This window comes from Peromyscus californicus, unplaced genomic scaffold, assembly GCF_007827085.1.
Source record: "Peromyscus californicus insignis strain IS unplaced genomic scaffold, ASM782708v3 Scaffold_21__1_contigs__length_65335640, whole genome shotgun sequence".
Taxonomy (NCBI): Eukaryota; Metazoa; Chordata; class Mammalia; order Rodentia; family Cricetidae; genus Peromyscus; species Peromyscus californicus.
Window position 1 is genome coordinate 17,511,410 of NW_026294514.1, and position 18,482 is coordinate 17,529,891.

General features: G+C 42.5%; 1 protein-coding gene across 1 annotated transcript in view; it reads left to right on the forward strand.

Moving 5' to 3' along the window:
• The window catches only part of Cpo (carboxypeptidase O), a 50,752-nt gene that overhangs the window by 10,298 nt on the left and 21,972 nt on the right, over positions 1-18,482 (forward strand). Inside the window, 9 exon segments of the mRNA XM_052750599.1 lie at positions 5,742-5,789; positions 8,776-8,833; positions 8,836-8,876; positions 11,309-11,389; positions 11,392-11,415; positions 12,976-13,092; positions 14,266-14,356; positions 16,088-16,188; positions 16,191-16,292. Coding sequence (XP_052606559.1) covers positions 5,742-5,789; positions 8,776-8,833; positions 8,836-8,876; positions 11,309-11,389; positions 11,392-11,415; positions 12,976-13,092; positions 14,266-14,356; positions 16,088-16,188; positions 16,191-16,292 — 663 coding nt within the window.

An 18,482-nucleotide genomic window follows, 5' to 3' on the forward strand; every position in this document is an offset into this window, starting at 1 on the left:
CCCTCAGAACCTAGCAAAAAATGTACCAGCTTGAAATTTGTGCTTTAATTAATCATACCAAGATATTTTGTAGCAGGGTGATGGTGGTGGCACACGCCTTTGATCCCAGCATTTGGGGCAGGCAGATCTCTATAAGTTCAAATCCAGCCTGGTCTACATAGTGAGTTCCAGGACAGCTAAAGTTATTTAGAGAAGCATTGTTTTTTTTCATTGTTTAAGAATACCAGCAAACCCCCAATACTGATAAGAGAGAAAGAAAAGAACAGAATGTGAGGATCTGACAATGGTGTAGTGAGGACATGCAGCACTCTCCTGCATCCCCATGAGTCTAGGAGAAAAGTTTTGATCTGTGATGTGGTTGTCCAGTGCAGAGAAGTCAGCCTTGAAATAATATACACACAAACAACAAAAATGGATTCAGCAGGTTCTGTTTGTATATAGGTATGTGTGTGTGTGTGTGTATTATGTATGTGTGTGTGTGTGTGTGTGTGTGTGTGTGTGTGTGTGTGTATGCATACATAAATGCAACAAATACAACCAGAGAAAAAGAGGCTATCAACTTGAGAGTGGGGGGCATGGGAGAGATTCAAGGTAGGGCAACAAAGAAGAGCTAGAGGGACGAAAGGGAGGAGGGAGAGCTAGAGGGACGAAAGGGAGGAGGGAGAGCTAGAGGGAGGAAAGGGAGGAGGAAGAGCTAGAGGGAGGAAAGGGAGGAGGGAGAGCTAGAGGGACGAAAGGGAGAGGGAGGAGGAAGAGCTAGAGGGAGGAAAGGGAGGAGGGAGAGCTAGAGGGACGAAAGGGAAAGGGAGGAGGAAGTGATGTAATTCTATTTCAATTAAAAACATTTTATAAAAAGAAGACTACCTATTGAATGGCTAAATTAATCTTTGTGCTTTTTGCTTTTAATATTATGGCAGCTAAATACAGTGTGTGCTGTGTTTCATTCGAACTCCTGTGTGCTTACCGCTTGGTTGTTAGGGGTGTCCCACAACAAGAGAGGGTTCTCATTGCTAAACACGGATTAACTTATGTACTTCTCATAAGAGCCCTTTGAAAAAGCGCTATTATTCTTATCACTTTACAGAGAAAGAAACAAAGGCTCAAGAAGGAAGAGACACAATAAGATAGAAGCTCAAAAATGTGGGGAAAAGATGAAAGTCACCAGAACACTGGTTAATTAGCTGTCCAAGTTCCCCTGCACGAGCCATCCCTAGGCAGAAATTTGCATCACAGCTTCTCCTAAAGCTGACACATCAGTGCTATCAACAAAGTATTTGTCCCATACATATTTATTAAGTAAATGGATTATCAGTGTGATCTCCAATGAACAGTCAAACCCCTGGTCTTTGTTCAATAAAGCCTTTTAGCTAGGAACATTCACCAAATGACTAACTCCATGACTTACCAGCTCCTTATTAGCTAATGAGTCACTTTGCAAGTGACTTACTTTCTTCTCCTGCTCTGTTTTCTTGTTTGCTACGGATCACACTTCATAGGGTTAAAATGAGAACTGAATTATAAACTGTACAAGTGTTTGGTTTTGTAGGTGCTAGCCTAATGCCTGAAATAAAGTGAGCACCGAACGGGGTTAATAAACTGTTTGCTGAAAGATAAATCCTAAGTAGACAGTTAAAACAATACTGTAGCTGTTTAAACAAAACAAAACAAAAAGAATACAACAAAAAATACACAAAGCAACAACAACAAAAACCCCTGAAGCTATGATTAACCCACAGCAGAAAACAACAGCCCTGGCTGGCTTACTGGTTCCTATCAAACATTTAAGCAGAAGTTATACCAGTTATCCACAATTATTTCTAGAAGTTAGGGGTAGAGAGAAAACTTCCTAACCCAGCCTACAGGACAGCATTTATCTAATACCCCAAGTCAGACAAAGACCTTGCAAGGAAAGAAAAGTACAGACTGATAGCCTTCATAAACTCAGAAGACTCCTCAAAAAATACCAACCAATGCAGCCTACCTTTGGATAAAAACAACTGTATATCCTGGCTGAAGGGGGTTTAGCCCAATCATACAGAGCTGGTTCAACATTCCATCACCTCCACAGGCTGAGGAAGGGGAGTCATAGCATCTTATCAGTAGGTCTACAAAAGGTTTTCACAGCACCCAGCACACATCTGCAGCTAATGTTATCCTTAAAGGCAAGGACCTGGAAGCTTTCACAGAGAGATCAGTCCTTTCTGCACAGGGTCTACACTCACTGCTCTTTTCCAATAGAGCTCCTGCAGGTCTAGCTAAAGCAATATAACAGGAAAAGGCAGCAAATGGCATATAGCTTAGGAAGGTATACATAAAACTGCACGTGTTTAAAGGGAACGTGAATAGACAGGTAGAAAAACAGAATCAACAACAATCATCCTGGAACCAAGAACCCATCAGAGCCAGCTGGCTGACATAGGAAAGCCCATTGATTTCCTATACATAGTAAAGAGCGAGTAGAACTTGAAATCAGAAAAAAAAAAAAAAAAAAAAAAAAAACCACATACTAGTGTGCCCAGAATGAAATATTTGTGATACATCTCTTCAGGGAAATGTAAGGAACTTAAACGAAAGGCACCAAGGAAGTAAATGAATGGGAGAATATTTATGGTCACGTGAAGGAAGACTCAGTATTGTCTGGATATCAACTCTTCCGAATTTTATTTATATACACCATGCAACCCCAAACAAAATCTTAGGGAATTATTTTGTGATTATTGACAAACTGATTCTAAAGATTTGTGGACAAATAAAAGACACTGAATAGCCAACCCAGTATTGCAGGAGAATGAAGTCAGAAGCCTGACTTTACCTTCGTTCAGATTTACTGTAACCTTACAGTCGTCAGACAGTGTGGTATTGACGAAAGAATAAACAAATAGATCAGGAGAAGAGAACAGGGAGCCCAGACACAGGCCCACATGCACATAGCCAATTGATCTGGACATAGGAGAAAGATAATGCAACAGAGCAAAAACTCTTTGCAACAGAGAGTGCTAGAAGAACCAGGCACTCACATACAGAACAGAGAGAGCAGAGAGAGTAACTCAAAAATATGTCACCAGGACGGGAGGGTGGCTCAGTCTGTAAGTGCTTGCCACGCATGAGGACCTTAGTTTGATCCTCAGAACCTAGCCCAAAATGCTGGATGGTGGCAAGCCCCTGCCATCCCAGCTCTGGGAAGACAGAGACAGACAGGTCCCTGGGCCTCGCTTGCCTATCTATCCTAACTGGAAATCTCTAGGCCAATGACAGACCTTATCTCATCTCCAAGGTGGAGGACAATATTATTGAGGATGACAGCCAAAGTTGACCTCTGGTCTTCATGCACATGTATACACACACATGCACTCTCATTTCATCTACATGTGTATGTGCGCGCGCGTGCGTGCGTGTGTGTGTGCGCGCGCGCGCGCGCACACACACGCAAAGTACTCTACTTAACTTTTAAATACAAAACTATAAAATTCTAGAAGATGGACTAGAAAGTTTAGATGTCTCTAAGTATGACGTTGACATTTTAGACACACCAGGGAAGGCTCAACCCATGAAAAAAATTGATAAGCCAAACTTTAATAAATGTATAAGCTTCTAACTCTTTGAAAGAAAGTGTCAAGAAAACCAGAAGACAGAAACTGAGATAAAATATTTATGAAAGAGACATCTGAAGAAAGAATGTGATCCAAAATATATAAAGAACACTGAAACTCAAACATTAATAAAAGGACATGTAAGTATAATGTGGCCCTAATGATGCCTCATCAAAGAAAACACAATGAGTTGAGGAACCTAGGAAAAGATGCTCTATCTTGTCTGTCACCAGAAAATTGCAAATTCAAACTACCAGATGCACTACAGTCTGCTACAGCAGCCCACATCTAGAAGGCCAGCATCAAAGGCTAGTGAGGATGTAGAATAACCAGAACTCACTTGTTGCTGATGGAAATGCAAAACTATCTCCACCAATTTTGGACAGTGGTTTATCAGTTTCTTACAGAAAAAAAAAAATATGTTTATCATATGGTTCAACAATTGTACTCCTTAGTTTTTACCCAAATGAACTAGGAACACATCTGCACAAAATCAGTCACGTGTGTGTTTATGGCAGCTTTGTTCATAACTGCTAATATAGGAAGTTACCATGGTGTCTTTCAACATATGAATGGGCAAACTGTGGCATATCCAGAGAAAAGAATGTTGTCCAGCACTGAGAAAGGAGCTACCAAAGCTGTGAAAAGATACAGAAGAAACTTAAGCATATTGTGGTGGTTTGAATGAGAAAGGCCCCAAAGGCTCATATATGTGAATGCTTGTTTCCTGGTTGGTGGAACTGTTTGAGAAGGATTGGGAGGTGTGGCCTTATTGGAGGAGGTGTGTCAGAAGGGGTAGGCTTTGGGCTTCAAAAAGACCACACCATTCTAGTTGGCTTACTCTCTGCCTCATGGTTGTTGTCACAACATGTAAACTCTCAGCTACTGCTCCAGCACCAGGCCTGCCTGCCTGATGCCATGATGGTCATGGACTCATCCTCTGAAACTGTAAACAAGCACCCAATTAAATGCTTCCTTTTATAAGTTGCCATGGTCACAGTGTCTCATCACAATAGAAAAGTAACTAAGACACATATTAGTAAGCAAAAAAAAAATCAGTCGGGAAAGCCTGCACAGTGTGACCCCAGCTATAAATATTCTGGGAAATGTAGAATGATGCAGATTAAGTGATGAGAAGTAATTACCAAGGGTTGGAAAATGGAAGGATGGATGAGCAAAGTCCAGAGGACAGTTAGGAACTAAAATCACTCTGTATGATACTAGACTGGTTTACACTGGACATCAAACACCTGTCAACCCCCATAGAATATACAACACTAAGAATGAATCCTAATATGACTTTGGGTGATGATGTCTCAATGGAGAGTCATTGGCTGCAGCTGCTGCATAGGGGTTCATTCTCCCCACACATGTACAGCAGTGGTTAATATTAGAGGCTCTTAAATCAGCTTGCCAGGGTTCGGGTCCAGTTAACACTTTCCTTGGGATCTGGTTTCCTTATCTCTGAAACAGAGGTTAAAAAGAAATCTATCTCAACATTTTAGAGAGGAGTAAATGGTAATTAAATTATGTAGAGTGGTGCTTGTCTCATAAAAAGTTTCAGCTCAATAAATCTTAGCTATTACATCTTTTACAAACTTACAAGTGCTTTTTATCTTCAATGCCTTATTGAGTTATTCTAGCCTCCCTGCAAGGTTGACATGATTGTCCTCACTCTGCAGACAGAGAAACTGCATTTCACAGTGGCTAAATAGTTGCCTGAGATATCATAGCAGGTAAATCACAGAGCTATAATTTCAACATTGGCTTTGGAACTACAAATCCTGTGTGCACTGCCTTCTATGACATTTGAAGTTTTATATTTTTAAAAAATATTTGTGTGTGTATATGCATGCATGCACACATGCGTGTGTGTAAGTGCTCATGGAAGCCAGAAGAGAGAGTCAGATCACCTAGCGCTGAAGTTATAAGTCAATTGTGAGCTATCTGATGTGAGTGCTGGGCATTGAACTCTGGTCTTTTGCTAGAGAATTAAATGCTTCTGACCTTATAGCCATCTCTCCAGCCTCTTTGTGACCTTTTAAATCAGTCTTCTATTCCTCAGGAAGTCCTGATGTCTTCACTATTTCATATCTTTCTTTCTATTCAAGATCCTCAGCACAGCACAGATAAGAGGTTGTCCGTCCACAGAGGAGCCTTGAGACCTATTTTTATGAGAGATATCTCCCCATGGGAGAGGTGAGTGAGGACACACAGTATGAAGGATGATGTTGCTTTAGGATATATCAGGATGGATTACTTTTAATATTAATATTCACAAACTAGATTGGCTCAAACTGTGAGCTGACGATTTGCCTGTTTGCTAAGTTGAAGGGATTTCCAAACATCGCTCCCTCCACCATTAGCGCCACCACAGAAACTACAAAACCTGGTAAATGAAATAAAAAGACAAATTAATAACACAAAGAAAAGGGAAGGGAACAGTCCCAGGTGCCTAATTTGAACATGAAAGGTAATGAACACTTTTTTGGGTTTGCTGTGTCCTTAGCAGATTTGAGAAGCACAGAGATGGCACCTGTGTGAGTGTGGAACACAAGGAGAGATGGGTCCTCAGTGGCTCCTGTTTAGCTGAAAATGTTGTTTTTCCTTGCTGGATCCAGGGGTTCCACAGTAGTTCTCAGAGCAAAAGCCTTCTGCAAAGACGCATTTGTAATGCTGTGAAGATGCTTAGTGACTTCCGAGAGTAGATAGTGGAAAAGAAATGGCTTTTGTGTGTATGCCTATAATGATACCACACACTTTTTTTTTTTGGTATAGAGTGGTTGGATCAAACGATACACATATCTAAAAGGTGTACATAAATGCACAAACTGCCTTCCAAATAGATTTTACCAATTTATACTCTCTGCATTTGAGGATATAATATTATTTTTTCCAGAATAATTGTTCAGAATCCTGAAAAGAATTTACACTTTCCCCTGTAGACATTACCTCAAAGAACTGTTGGCTCTGGGGCTTTGAACAAGATGCTGTATGCCCACGGAAACCTGATGATCTGGTGTGACGGTCAGTGTTGACAACTTGATAGGAATCACCTGGGAGACAAGCTGCCAGCATACCTGTGAGGGTTATTAAGACTAGGTTAGTCTCTGGGCATGCCTGTGAGGGGTTATTTAGATTAGGTTAGCCCCTGGGCATGCCTGTGAGGGGTTATTTAGATTAGGTTAGCCTCTGGGCATGCCTGAGGGTCTTGATTAGATTAACTGAGGTGGGAGGATCCACCCTAAGGGAAGACAGCAGTCCCTGGTCTTGAGTCCTGGAGTGCATGGAACAGGAGCACAGGATTTATCACTCTCTTCCTCCTGATTGTGGACACAAGGTAGCCAGATACCAAGCCCTACCTTCAGTATTTCTCTGTCACCATCGAATGTACTTCAAACTGTGACCCAAATAAGTCCTTTCTCCGTTAAATTGCTTTTGTCTGAGTGGTGTTTGTTTGTTTGTTTGTTTTTATCACAGCAACAGGAAGAGTAATGAAGACATCTGGTTTCCATGATAGGATCACACTGGCTCGGCTACTTGCTGACTATGGGACCTTGATAAAGGCACTTACTTAATCTCTTTAATTCTTAGTTTCTTCATCTTTGAGACTGGAATAGTAACGTCTATCTTAAAGCATTGTGACAATGATACATAAAGTTGATTGCATTACCACCGACTAGGCAATAAGTAATCATACACCTGCCACTTCCCGTTGTTGCCGTTTGTAGCTTTATTGAGATTTGGCTATCTGTGTCCTTCTCTGGCCCATCACAGATGCTTACAGTACCTGTGCCATGAAGTACTATTCTTCCATAGTGGACAGATTGAACTGAAACTGCCCTTAGTCAAGTATTTATTAAGGTACTAACAAGTTTTCTCCATAGTCTCTATGCCAATTAAGATTTAAATTTTAAAAATAATGTGTTTTCTCCAGTGAACTACTATTTCCTGTAGTTCTGAATTGTCCAAGGTCAGCTACATAGAAACTCAGGTGTCATGTGTCCTGAGACATGCTAATGGCTGCCTTCATTTGTCTTCATTTTTTACTGCATTTGCTCTTATGGAATCCCAGTTATAGATTTATTAGTCATGGTATAAGATTCCTTCAAAGCTTGATATATATGATCTATAATTAAATCAGATCTATTCAGGGCTATTAAGTTTAATCAAAATTATTAACATGGGTCTGACTTAGAAACTTCAGTAAGCAGGTTCTGGGAAGGGCATACATGGGTGTTGTCCAATCTTAGAACATTAGCAAAGGATGCTATTGGTCTATTAATCTACTTTTCATTGCTCTAATGAAATACCCAAAGCAGGACAACTTTATAAGCAAAAGTGCTTTAATTAACTCACAGTTTGGGAAGCTGAAAGTCCAAACAGTTTGGGTCACCCTCTGGTGAGGACCACCTACCTCAGCTGCATCGACTCAGGGTGGATGGCAAAAATATCATCAATCAGGAAGCCAGAGGGAACTGCTGGCGTCAGGCTCCAAACCTTATCTCAGTTCACTCTCAAGAACACTTACTCCAGGAGACCAGTATTCCCTGTGTAAGACAGGGATTCAAATGACCTAAGGACCTACCACCACCACCACCACCACCACCACCACCACCACACACACACACACACACACACACACACACACACACACACACACACTTCTTCAAGGTTCTGTAACCGTCCACATTGCTATACTAGGGGCCAAGCCAAATGAACCTCTATGGCAGAAAGAACATCCGTCCATAGCTCTTATGCTCCTAAGGAGGAAAGATGATCCTACTTTAAAAAAAAAAATTGTGTGTGGCACAGGAAGGCTAATTCTGATGGCTGTGTGAAGGGTGTGCTATTGTACACAGCCTCTGAAGGGTCACTGGTGGATTATCAAAACTGTTCATCCTCAATTACTTGTTTGTAAAGGTCCATGGGGTGGGTTGGGGGGGGGGTCCTTGGTGGCCCAGGAGGTCTTGAAAGGAAGTGATAGGTGCGAGATCATAAATCATGGCTTTAGTTCTCTGGTTTGCTTGTCACGTGACTTTCGCAGTCTAGAGCAGCGTGCAGAGTTCTGGGTCAGAGTGAAAGAACGTTTATCTCAACTGGAGACAATCAAGCAACCTGCCTCGTGAGCCTGATCACCTGCCTCGTGAGCCTGGTCACAGCGTGGTCCTTTGGATCAGTTTAGATCTATCAGTGGATGAACCAGGTCAGCAAGAAGTATGCGGAAGTGGCGACACAGCGTTTCCGGGAATGACCTCTGAGACCTGGCCCACGTCCTACCTGAAGGTGAGTGCCGAGACTGAGCCTGACCTTAGGGCAGAATCTGCCCAGTCAGAAGGCACTGCAGGGGCTCTGTCAGAACTGCAGGAGAGTTCAAAGAGCCTTTTCCACCAAACTGGGCTTTTGCCCACACCCGCTTCATAGAGCTAGGGTTCTGAGGCATGACAGGATCCAAACGAAGGAGAACCCATGAGTGGATCACTCCATAAGGATTCGTTAGAATTGGCTCATTTTTCATCTCCTCTGTTCTTTGTTATTGTTGGTGGTTTTTTCTTTATCTTCTCCCCTCCTCTCCTCTCCCCTCTCTTCCCCTCCCTTCCCCTCCTCTCCCCTCCCCTCCCCTTCATGTGCCTGGGCATGCTTGTAGACCACCAAGGACAACTTCCAGGAGCTGGTTCTCTTCTTCCTCTATGTATGTAAGTTTTGGAGATCAGACTCAGGTTAACAGGGTGGGGGGCAAGTATCTTTTCCTGCAGAGCCATCTTGTTAGTCCAAATGTTTTGTTTTAGAAAGAGAACCCCCGACACACACACTCCTAAAATTGTTTTAAAACACAGAAAGCCTTCATTTATTATTCTGTGGCTTTACCACAGAGGAAACAACCCTACAGAAGTAAGGTGATTAATACAAGGTCAAGGTCCCGTAACCAGATAATCGTATAACCAAAGAGGTAGTTAGTGCCCCAGTTCTCTTACTTCTTTGTGTGGTAAAAATAAATAAATAAATAAATAAATAAATAATGTCTGGGGTCTGTCACTCTTCCATAGGGCCAGAATTTCTAAGCTTTTAGGTCCAGATCAGGGAATTTCTATCCTGACTGGACATTAAAATCACCTGTGGAGTGCGGCCAAATGACCCCTCTATCTCAGTCCCTCGCAAGGAGATGGCCTGATTGTTCTAAGATAGGGCATGACATGCCTTGAAAGCTCCCAGGTCAGCCTAACTGCACTAAAACAGTAACCTTTCTTTCCCCCTTCTCTCCTTATTCCCCTCCCCCATTTCTGTCGTACAGGGGACACAGCTGCCATCTTTCACACACTAAGCAAGCTGTCTACCACCGAGCTGCATCCCCATCCCTTTTGACTATGTTTTATGTCAGACATATTCTCACAAATAACTTGGAATATATGCCTATGCCGTCATCCCCGACAAAACAATGGTCTTCAAAGGGTAATTTTAGAAGAAAATTGGGGGTGAGGGGGCCGTCAGGAACTGTCCTGGAAACCTTGAGGGACAGGGGAAGCTGCAAGAAGAAAGTCCCTTGACTCTGACAACCCCAGCCATGCCTTTGCCTCAGCTTGTAAGTATCTTATGTGGAGGGTGACAGGTTTTTGCACCCTGATAGGCCTCTCTGCCAAAGCAACAATCCAAATCAGACCAAATTAGGAAAAGGCCCGGTTTAATGTGTAAAGCGTTCCCAGGTGATCCTGGGCCTGCAGGGAGGAGACCGGACGAGAGACTGGAAGAACCACGTGTCTGTTTTCTGGGATGCAGCTTATATACCCTGTGGGAGTGGTCTTGAGCCTCTCTGGGGAAGAGCTGTGTTTGGCAGGCTTTGAAGGGGCGGGTTTAGGGAAAGAGATAGGGGAGGGGAGTTGAGGTGGATCTTCCACCAGACAGAGGGAAAGTCAGTTCAGTTTCCAAGACTGACATATAGCCTGGGGTAGGCCATTAACAGATCCAAGACAGATACAGCTGTTATAGCCTGGGACTGTTTAGAGCCCTTCTCCACCAGAGAGAACTTAAAATAGTGTAATCCCCACCCACTTCTAGGAAGAGGGCAGATGGGCAGGGAAGGAAGAAGATGGGGGTGGCTATGGGTGGAGGAGGAGCTGGAGAATTTAATAAGCACAGCACAGGGTACGAACTTTGATCTACTTATAGTTTGGGGAAGTTTGAGTGAAGGTTTGATTCATTTAGAAATACTTTTGATTCTTGAACATCACAGCTGATACATGCTTTGCCTCTCTGGGTGAGCTATGTGTATAAAGCCTAGAAACATAGAAGCCGTGTATACATTTAGCCTCTTAGCTTGTAGTGCAGTTGACTTAAACTTGAGGTCCTTTTGCCTCGCCTTTCTCCAGAGTGCTGGGATTAGGGGCATGTGTCACCATACCCAGTGTTGAACGTGTCTGTCAGGTGAAAGCCACTATTGACTTCGCTTTTATTTGCTTTAGGATGCAGGGGGGAATGACTCTTTGAATGGGGAATCAGTGTCCAGTCCTAAGAACAACCATCAAGGCAGTGGGCAGGAGAACAAGGTAGGAGAGGAAAGGACCACACTGGTGGGTATCTTCACTAGAATCCTTGCCACCATCCCCGAACCCCAGTGGGAAGTAAGAAAGGGCACTGTGGGGGAATGAAACATGGTGGCTTTGCAGTTTCTTACAATAGCGAGCATTTGGTTATGGAGCCTGAATGTCCCCCCCACACCCCAGATCAGCAAACCATCCAACAGTCCCAAGAAGATCATTTGGATGGACTGTGGAATTCATGCCAGAGAATGGATTGCCCTTTGCTTTTTTGCCAATGGTTTGTGAAAGAGGTAAGTGTCTTCAGTTTCCTCATAACGCTAAATCACGTCATTGAGTACCTGTCACTGCCAAGCTCCTTAGCAGAGCGCTTCTTTCCCATTAACCGTTGACTGTACTGAATTCGTCCCTTACTTTGAGTGAAATGGAATTAGTGAGTAGCCTTGCCAAAAACTGAATATCTTAACTCCATTCCACTGCACCCAATTTTTTTATTTTTATTTTTTATTTATTTTATTTTATTTTTCAAGACAAGGTTTCTCTGTGTAGCTTTGCGCCTTTCCTGGAACTCACTCTGTAGCCCAGGCTGGCCTCAAACTCACAGAGATCCGCCTGGCTCTGCCTCCCAAGTGCTGGGATTAAAGGCGTGTGCCACCACTGCCTGGCTCCAAAATTATTTTTATTGGAAGGTAAACCTACCTAAGTGTAGAGAAGAAGACGCATATTGGAAATCAGAGATAATATTGAATCCTGTCAAATACTATTGGCAAAAAAATTTCCAACACTGAGAGAAACATTTCACCAAGTTTCTCTTCTATTAAGGGAGCTTGGAAATAATCACCCAGGTGTCTGCTGTGTGGGGCAAGAGATTTCCCATATGGGAAACACGTAGTGTGGTGAGTTTTTGAGTTTTCCTATATTTCTTCTCTCCCCTTTAGGGAATAAGACAACGTTTAAAACGATATATTTTTGTTAATCTTTTGAGAAACACAAATACAAAAAAAAAATAACCCGGGAGGAGTCATTCCTAAGACCGACAGCCGAAATGTCAACTGGGAGAAATACAAATTAACTCCATCTCACCCCTAGTGAATTATAAACTTTCAAGGAGCCAGGGAGGAGGACAGAGGAGTAGGGCCGTCAGTGTTTTGTTGCTGTTTTGAGACAACGTCTCACTATTTAGCCCAGGGTGATTCCAAACTCACTATGTAGTCCATGAACTTGAGGTCTTAAAAAGCCTTGTTCTGTCTCCAGAGTGCTGGGGTTACAGGTGTACCTCCACACCCACACCAGTGCGTCAACAGGTCTGTCAGGTGATTCTGTTTGCAGTCAAATTTGAGAGCCACTACTATAAAAGACTAAGACAGTTAAGGAGGAGCTGGAGGCTGAAATTGTGATGGCAGTCATCTATTGTAATTTAGTTGAAATTTATAGAAAATTAGAAAAGAAAGATTTTTCCCTCAGGACTTTCTTTGGACTGCCAGCTCCCAAATAATGACATGGAGACTTCTTATTAATTATGAAAGCTTGGCCTTAGTTTAGGCATGTTCCCAACTAGCTCTTATAACTTAAATTAACCCATTTATATTAATTTACATTCTGCTGTTACCTCTACTCCATACTGTACATCCAACTTCCCTGTGTCTAGCTGTCGAATTTTCTACCTCTCTACTTCCCAGAGTTCCTATCTCTTCCTGGAAGTCCTGTGTCTATCTTCTCCTGCCTAGCTATTGGCCATTCAGCTCTTTATCAAACCAATCAGAAGATGCCTTAGCAGAGATACATCTTCACAGTGTACAAAAAGATTATCCCACAACAAGAGTCATTCTAGATGTTTCTGTTTTAACTTCCAGATTCTACAGAATGATAAAGACAACACAAGGCTCAGGCCCCTTAAGGAGTTGGACTTCTATGTGCCTCCACTCCTCAACATTGACAGTTACATCTACACTTGGACAACAGGGTGAACAGTGTGTGTGGGCCAGAAGCTGTGTTCAGGTACTGAAGCCCTACTATGGTTGTTCTTCTGATGTCAGCCATTCTAGCTATGAAAATCTTTTATAGCCATGTAAAGAAAGAAGCCCCATCTGATCATTTTTAAATCAAAGTCAATGTTAGGATGTGGAAGCCTAATTCCTCCTTAGCATTAGAGTCTAGGGTGGGTCTCATTTATGGTTTTCCATCTACCCAGTTCTCCATTTGGACTTCCTTCTGGCATCTTCTTAGTGTTTATGATTTGCCTACTACCTGATTAGTATTGTATTGATATATAAATCACATACCTCAGATCAGTTCTAGAAGCATGAGGCAGGGAACAAACAGCATCTAAGTACTAAACTAACCTGATTTTCAATGTGATCATTCAGAAGGTTAAATGTCTCAGGCTTGTAATGTAGTAAATAGCGGAAAAGTTTCTCCATACAGCATTGATAAAGCACATTACTCTCTGAATGAGAGCACTTTTCTAGAGAACACTTTCTTCCTCTCCTCCATCACGTCTCAGAGTTCCCCCTTTCTAGAAATCACTCCCTCTTTCCCCTCCTCCATCCCTCTCCAAAGCTCTCTAGACCCCTTCAGTCATTCTGGCCTTGTGTGTGAATTAAGTCTCCCCCCACCCCCATAAACTTTCCTGGTGACACTTGTCTTTACCTGCATTTCCACTTAGCAGTCTTCTTAAAAAAATGCAAACAAAGCAAAAAACAACAACAAAAACAAAAAAAAAAAAACAAGACAAACAAACAAAAACATTTCTGCTATACCTGGAATGCCTTTCCCATTGGTCAAGCTGTTTGCCTGACATTTGGAATAACTCAATCTCAAAATGTAACCAAAGCTTCTATGAGTAAGATCGTGTCCATAGACCTAGCTTATCTACTCAGAAATGAAAGGGCAAACTAGCCCTCAATTGGATGGCTTACACATCTGTTCACTTTAGTTTGCACAGATGTTCCTAATATTGGGTGTTGCTGGCCTCTCTGCAAAACTAAAATTCACCTACACACAAATTTTACAACGATAAAGGCTTTTTTTTTTTTTTCAGATAGTTCTAGGAAGTGTTTTCTATGTTCGAGGGCCACCTGTCCTCACTGACACTGATTTATGAAGCCTCTGCGTGTCAACATCTCTCAGTGCCTCTGTTTCAGGATCCTCTCTGGAGGAAGCCCTGCTCATTCCGTAATAATGGCACATGCTTTGGAACAAATCTCAATTGAAATCTCAGTGTCTCCTGGTGTGGTAAATACCTGCTCAGTAGATAAACTGATGATAACTACGACCAAGGGCTGAGAAGCATGGTGGCTTACTAAACATAACCATCTTTGAAAAACCCATATAGCTTCTTGAGCATTCTGACTACTTTTATTTCCTTTAAAGAGATGGTATCATCTATACAGTATTCAAGGGCAGAACTCTCTTCAAATGAGATTGGCTAAACCAGGACAGAATAGACCTAAACCAATGTCTTAGGTCTTAGGTCTATTTCTAGTGCTGTGGTGAAATACCATGACTAAAAAGCAAGTTGGAGAGGAAAGGGTTTATTTGGCTTATGCTCCCATATCACTGTTCATCATGGAAGAAAGTCAGAACAGGAACTCAAACAGGAGCTGATGCAGAGGCCATAGAGGGGTGCTGCTTACTGGCTTGCTCAGCCTGCTTTCTTATAGAACCCAGGACCACCAGCCCAGGGATGGCACCATCCACAATGGGCTGGGTCCTCCTACATCCATCACTAATTAAGAAAATACCCGACAGGACTGCTTACAGCCCGATCTTACTGAGGCATTTTCTTAACCGCTGAGCCATCTCTCCAGCCTGTGGTGACATTTTCTTAATTGAGGTTCCCTCTTCTCAGATGACTTTAGCTTGTATCAAATTGACATAAAACTAGCCAGCATAAACAGTCAGGGTATGTTTTAAGCCATCACTTGGTTTTAAGATATATAGCTCACCATCAAGCAGATTAAAGCCAGAGTGCTGTCTTTGGGTATTTTTTTTACAGCAGGAGGAGGCAGACAGCAAGCAGAGTAAATATTTCCTTCTCCTTACAGCACTTCTGTGTCTGCAAATCTAGATACACTCAAAGCACTGGAAGCAGATGAAGAATCAGGGGTGGGTAAGAACACTGGCTCTCTCTGAACGGCAAGGATTAAGATGCGGTCCTCATTGCTTGGTGGTCTTGAAAGAAAAAATGCTTCATCTCAGTGGAGTTTTGTTTGTTTGTTTGTTTGTTTGTTTTTTGTATTTAGAACATTGGTCACATAATCCCATTTTAACCAAAGTCCATGATGTGGGTTAAATCTGATGCCACATAGGAGGGTCACTGGTCTAACATGTAGGGGACTTTACTATTTTTATTGTGGGCAGACTGCCTGGGTACTTACAAAATAGCTCTGATAGGACAGAAACCGGTAAGCAAGATGTGGCTGACAAATCTGTGAGAAGCTGCCATAGAAATCTGATTTTTGTTTTGTTTTGTTTTTTCGAGACAGAGTTTCTCTGTGTAGCTTTGGTGCCTGTCCTGGATCTCGCTCTGTAGACCAGGCTGGCCTCGAACTCACAGAGATCCACCTGGCTCTGCCTCCCAAGTGCTGGGATTAAAGGCGTGCGCCACCACCGCCCTGCAGAAGTCTAATATTTGATTCCCAGTCGCCCTGCCCCTGACGCCCCCGGTTCACCACAGGTTTAAGAATAGATTAGCACACTGCCATTTCATTTTGCATTTTCCCTTCTGAGCCACAAAAGGATGGAGTTTGCGCAGTTGAAGTCTAGCTCTTCAGGCCAGCCCTCATGCCTTTCTAAGCTCCTCATCAGGTGGCCACTTTAGTGACTATGCAGTTGATTAACTTATGGGACGGACTTGACAGCCACGGACAGGCCTGGCATACCCTGAGCAAGGTTTGCTATTCACCCTGGCTCATTTGTAAACTGAGATTACGACGTGTTTCCGTGACCTCCTGTATTTCCCAGGTATGGGCGCAATAACAAACTGCCAAGATTTAACGTTCTGTGGGATAGAACTGGTGTCACAACTAGAGACTAAAACAGTCTCAAGCCGTAGAGAAAGCAAGGAAAAAGAGACATCCCGTGCTTCCTGACCGTGCACTCTTATGGGCAGCTCATCCTCACACCATATGGCTACACCAAAAATAAACCAAGTAACTACGAAGAACTCGTGAGTCCAAAGTGCCAAGGCCTCTAGACAAACCTCCACAGGGCCACTGCCTTCCTTCCTCTGATTTTCATTTCCAAGGGATTTTGGCTCCATTCTTCATCCCCCCCCCCCCCCCCCCCCCCCCCCGCCATCCTTATTTTCTTTTTCCTGCTTTTTATACCTTGCCAGATGCCTGCCGGGAAGACTCTAGGTTAAATGCTGCTTTACCTACGCTAATTAACTACCTGTTTCATGAAGTGTCAAGTTGGGAGACATCTTAGGTGTTTGGCTATAATATAAATGAGATGATTATGTTAATAATCTGCAGAAATGCGCTCTCCTTTCTGTGCGTTATGTCGAAGCTCCATTCAGCTATTACAGCTTTTGAACCATGCCTAAACAGCTTGCCAGCTGTTAGTGGAATATGGCATGTCTAAAATAACACGGCTAAATAATATCTGCTCTCTTTTCTACTAAGCACAGTGCTGTGTTTTCTTCTCGACTCTTCTTGCGCCATTTGCCCAGGAATATTTGTAAGAGGAAGTGCCGTGCGGATGCAAGCCAGGGCAAGGAGCTTGTGCTCTGTTTTTTGTTTTTGTTTTTTTCCAGGTTCTTCCCTGAAGCTGTGCTTACTCAAACTCAGGTGGGCAGGCTCGCTGCAAGGAACTAGGCTCTTTGCCCTTTTGTGAATCTGAGGACCAGAGTCACATATCGAAGGGAGAGCGAGTGCAGAATTGTTGTAATATTGAGTAATATTAACTGAGGTGTTTTTTTCTATTTTAATTATGGTAAAATACACTTAGCATAAACATACAATGGCAACCATTTTGAGGTGTGGAGTTCAGAATCTTCAGCGTTGGGTACCAACCCCCAGGACTGTCTTATTGCACATACCTGGTACCCATCACATGACATCCCCCATTTCCCTCTATGCCCAGTTGTGGCAAACACCAGTTTTCTTTCCGAACCTGTGAATGTGACTCGTTAGATGCCTCACATCAGTGGAATAGTAAAGGATTTGTCTTTTTAGGGCTAGCTTATTCACTTCAGCGCAATATCCTTGGTGTGCATCTCCTGTAGGATATGTCAGAATTTCCTTTCTTGTCCTTTTGGTTGTAAGCCTTTAACCGCCAAACCATCTCTCCAGATCAGCATTTCCTTCATTTTTAAGAGCAAGTAATATTCCACTGTGTGTATATATCATGTTCTGTTTGTCTACCCATCAGTGGGCATTTGGGTTTGTCCTACCTTTCTGCCCAGGGCTGCTAAGAATATAGCTGCACAGGTTTCTCAACAAGATACCTCTGTCATTTCTTCTGGACATACCTAGAAGTATAGTTTCTGGCTTACATGGTAATTCTACTTTTGATTTTGAAGTTTGATCTACTGCTTTCCATATTGGTTGTACTATTTAAAATATCTACCTACAGTGCACAAGCTCACACTGCTCCATAGTCTTGCCAATGTCTGTTATTATTATTTAAAGAAAAAACTTAATTTTTAAAAAGAGGGTCCTCATCATGTGCAGATGACAGGGTAGATGAGGGCAAGTCATACCCTGTTGTTATTAAAGAGGCCAGGTGACCTCTTGGTTATTTTACATCTCCTATCCTTTTCCCACTGGAGCACAATCCATACGGTACAGGCAAGAACTAAAAGATAACCCCCTAAAGACCTTTGCTGAAGAGAGTCCCCAGTAGTCAAAAATACCCAGCAATGCCTAAATACCTTTCTCAAAGTCATTTTCTCCTTCCGCGGTTACAAAAATTCATACTATACGGTCATTTTGAAATATGTAGAAATACCTAACATTTGCTTGGATTATTACAACTCACAAAGGGATTTTAAAGCCATTATCTCATTTGATTCTTGTGATGATGTAATACACTCACTTTGGGAATATATAAATAGAGCTTGAGTTAGCTACATTCCCAGAAACCCCCCAGAGAGAGCATGGTGGATTCTGGGTTGGTCCTCCACATGCTTGAAGCATTCCTATCATCCCCACAAAGCCTCTCTCTGCTTAGAAAGGATTTTTGACTTTCTGAAGCCATTAATCAATTTAGATTTCCAGTCAACCATGTGCTCTTTCGTCCTCAGTCATAATCCCTGGCACTTTTTCCTTTGATAGAGAAATTTGCAGAGATGTGGATGTTAGTTATGAAGCCCAGAGCTAGTCTCATTCCCCAGCTTCTGTGATAGTCATTATAG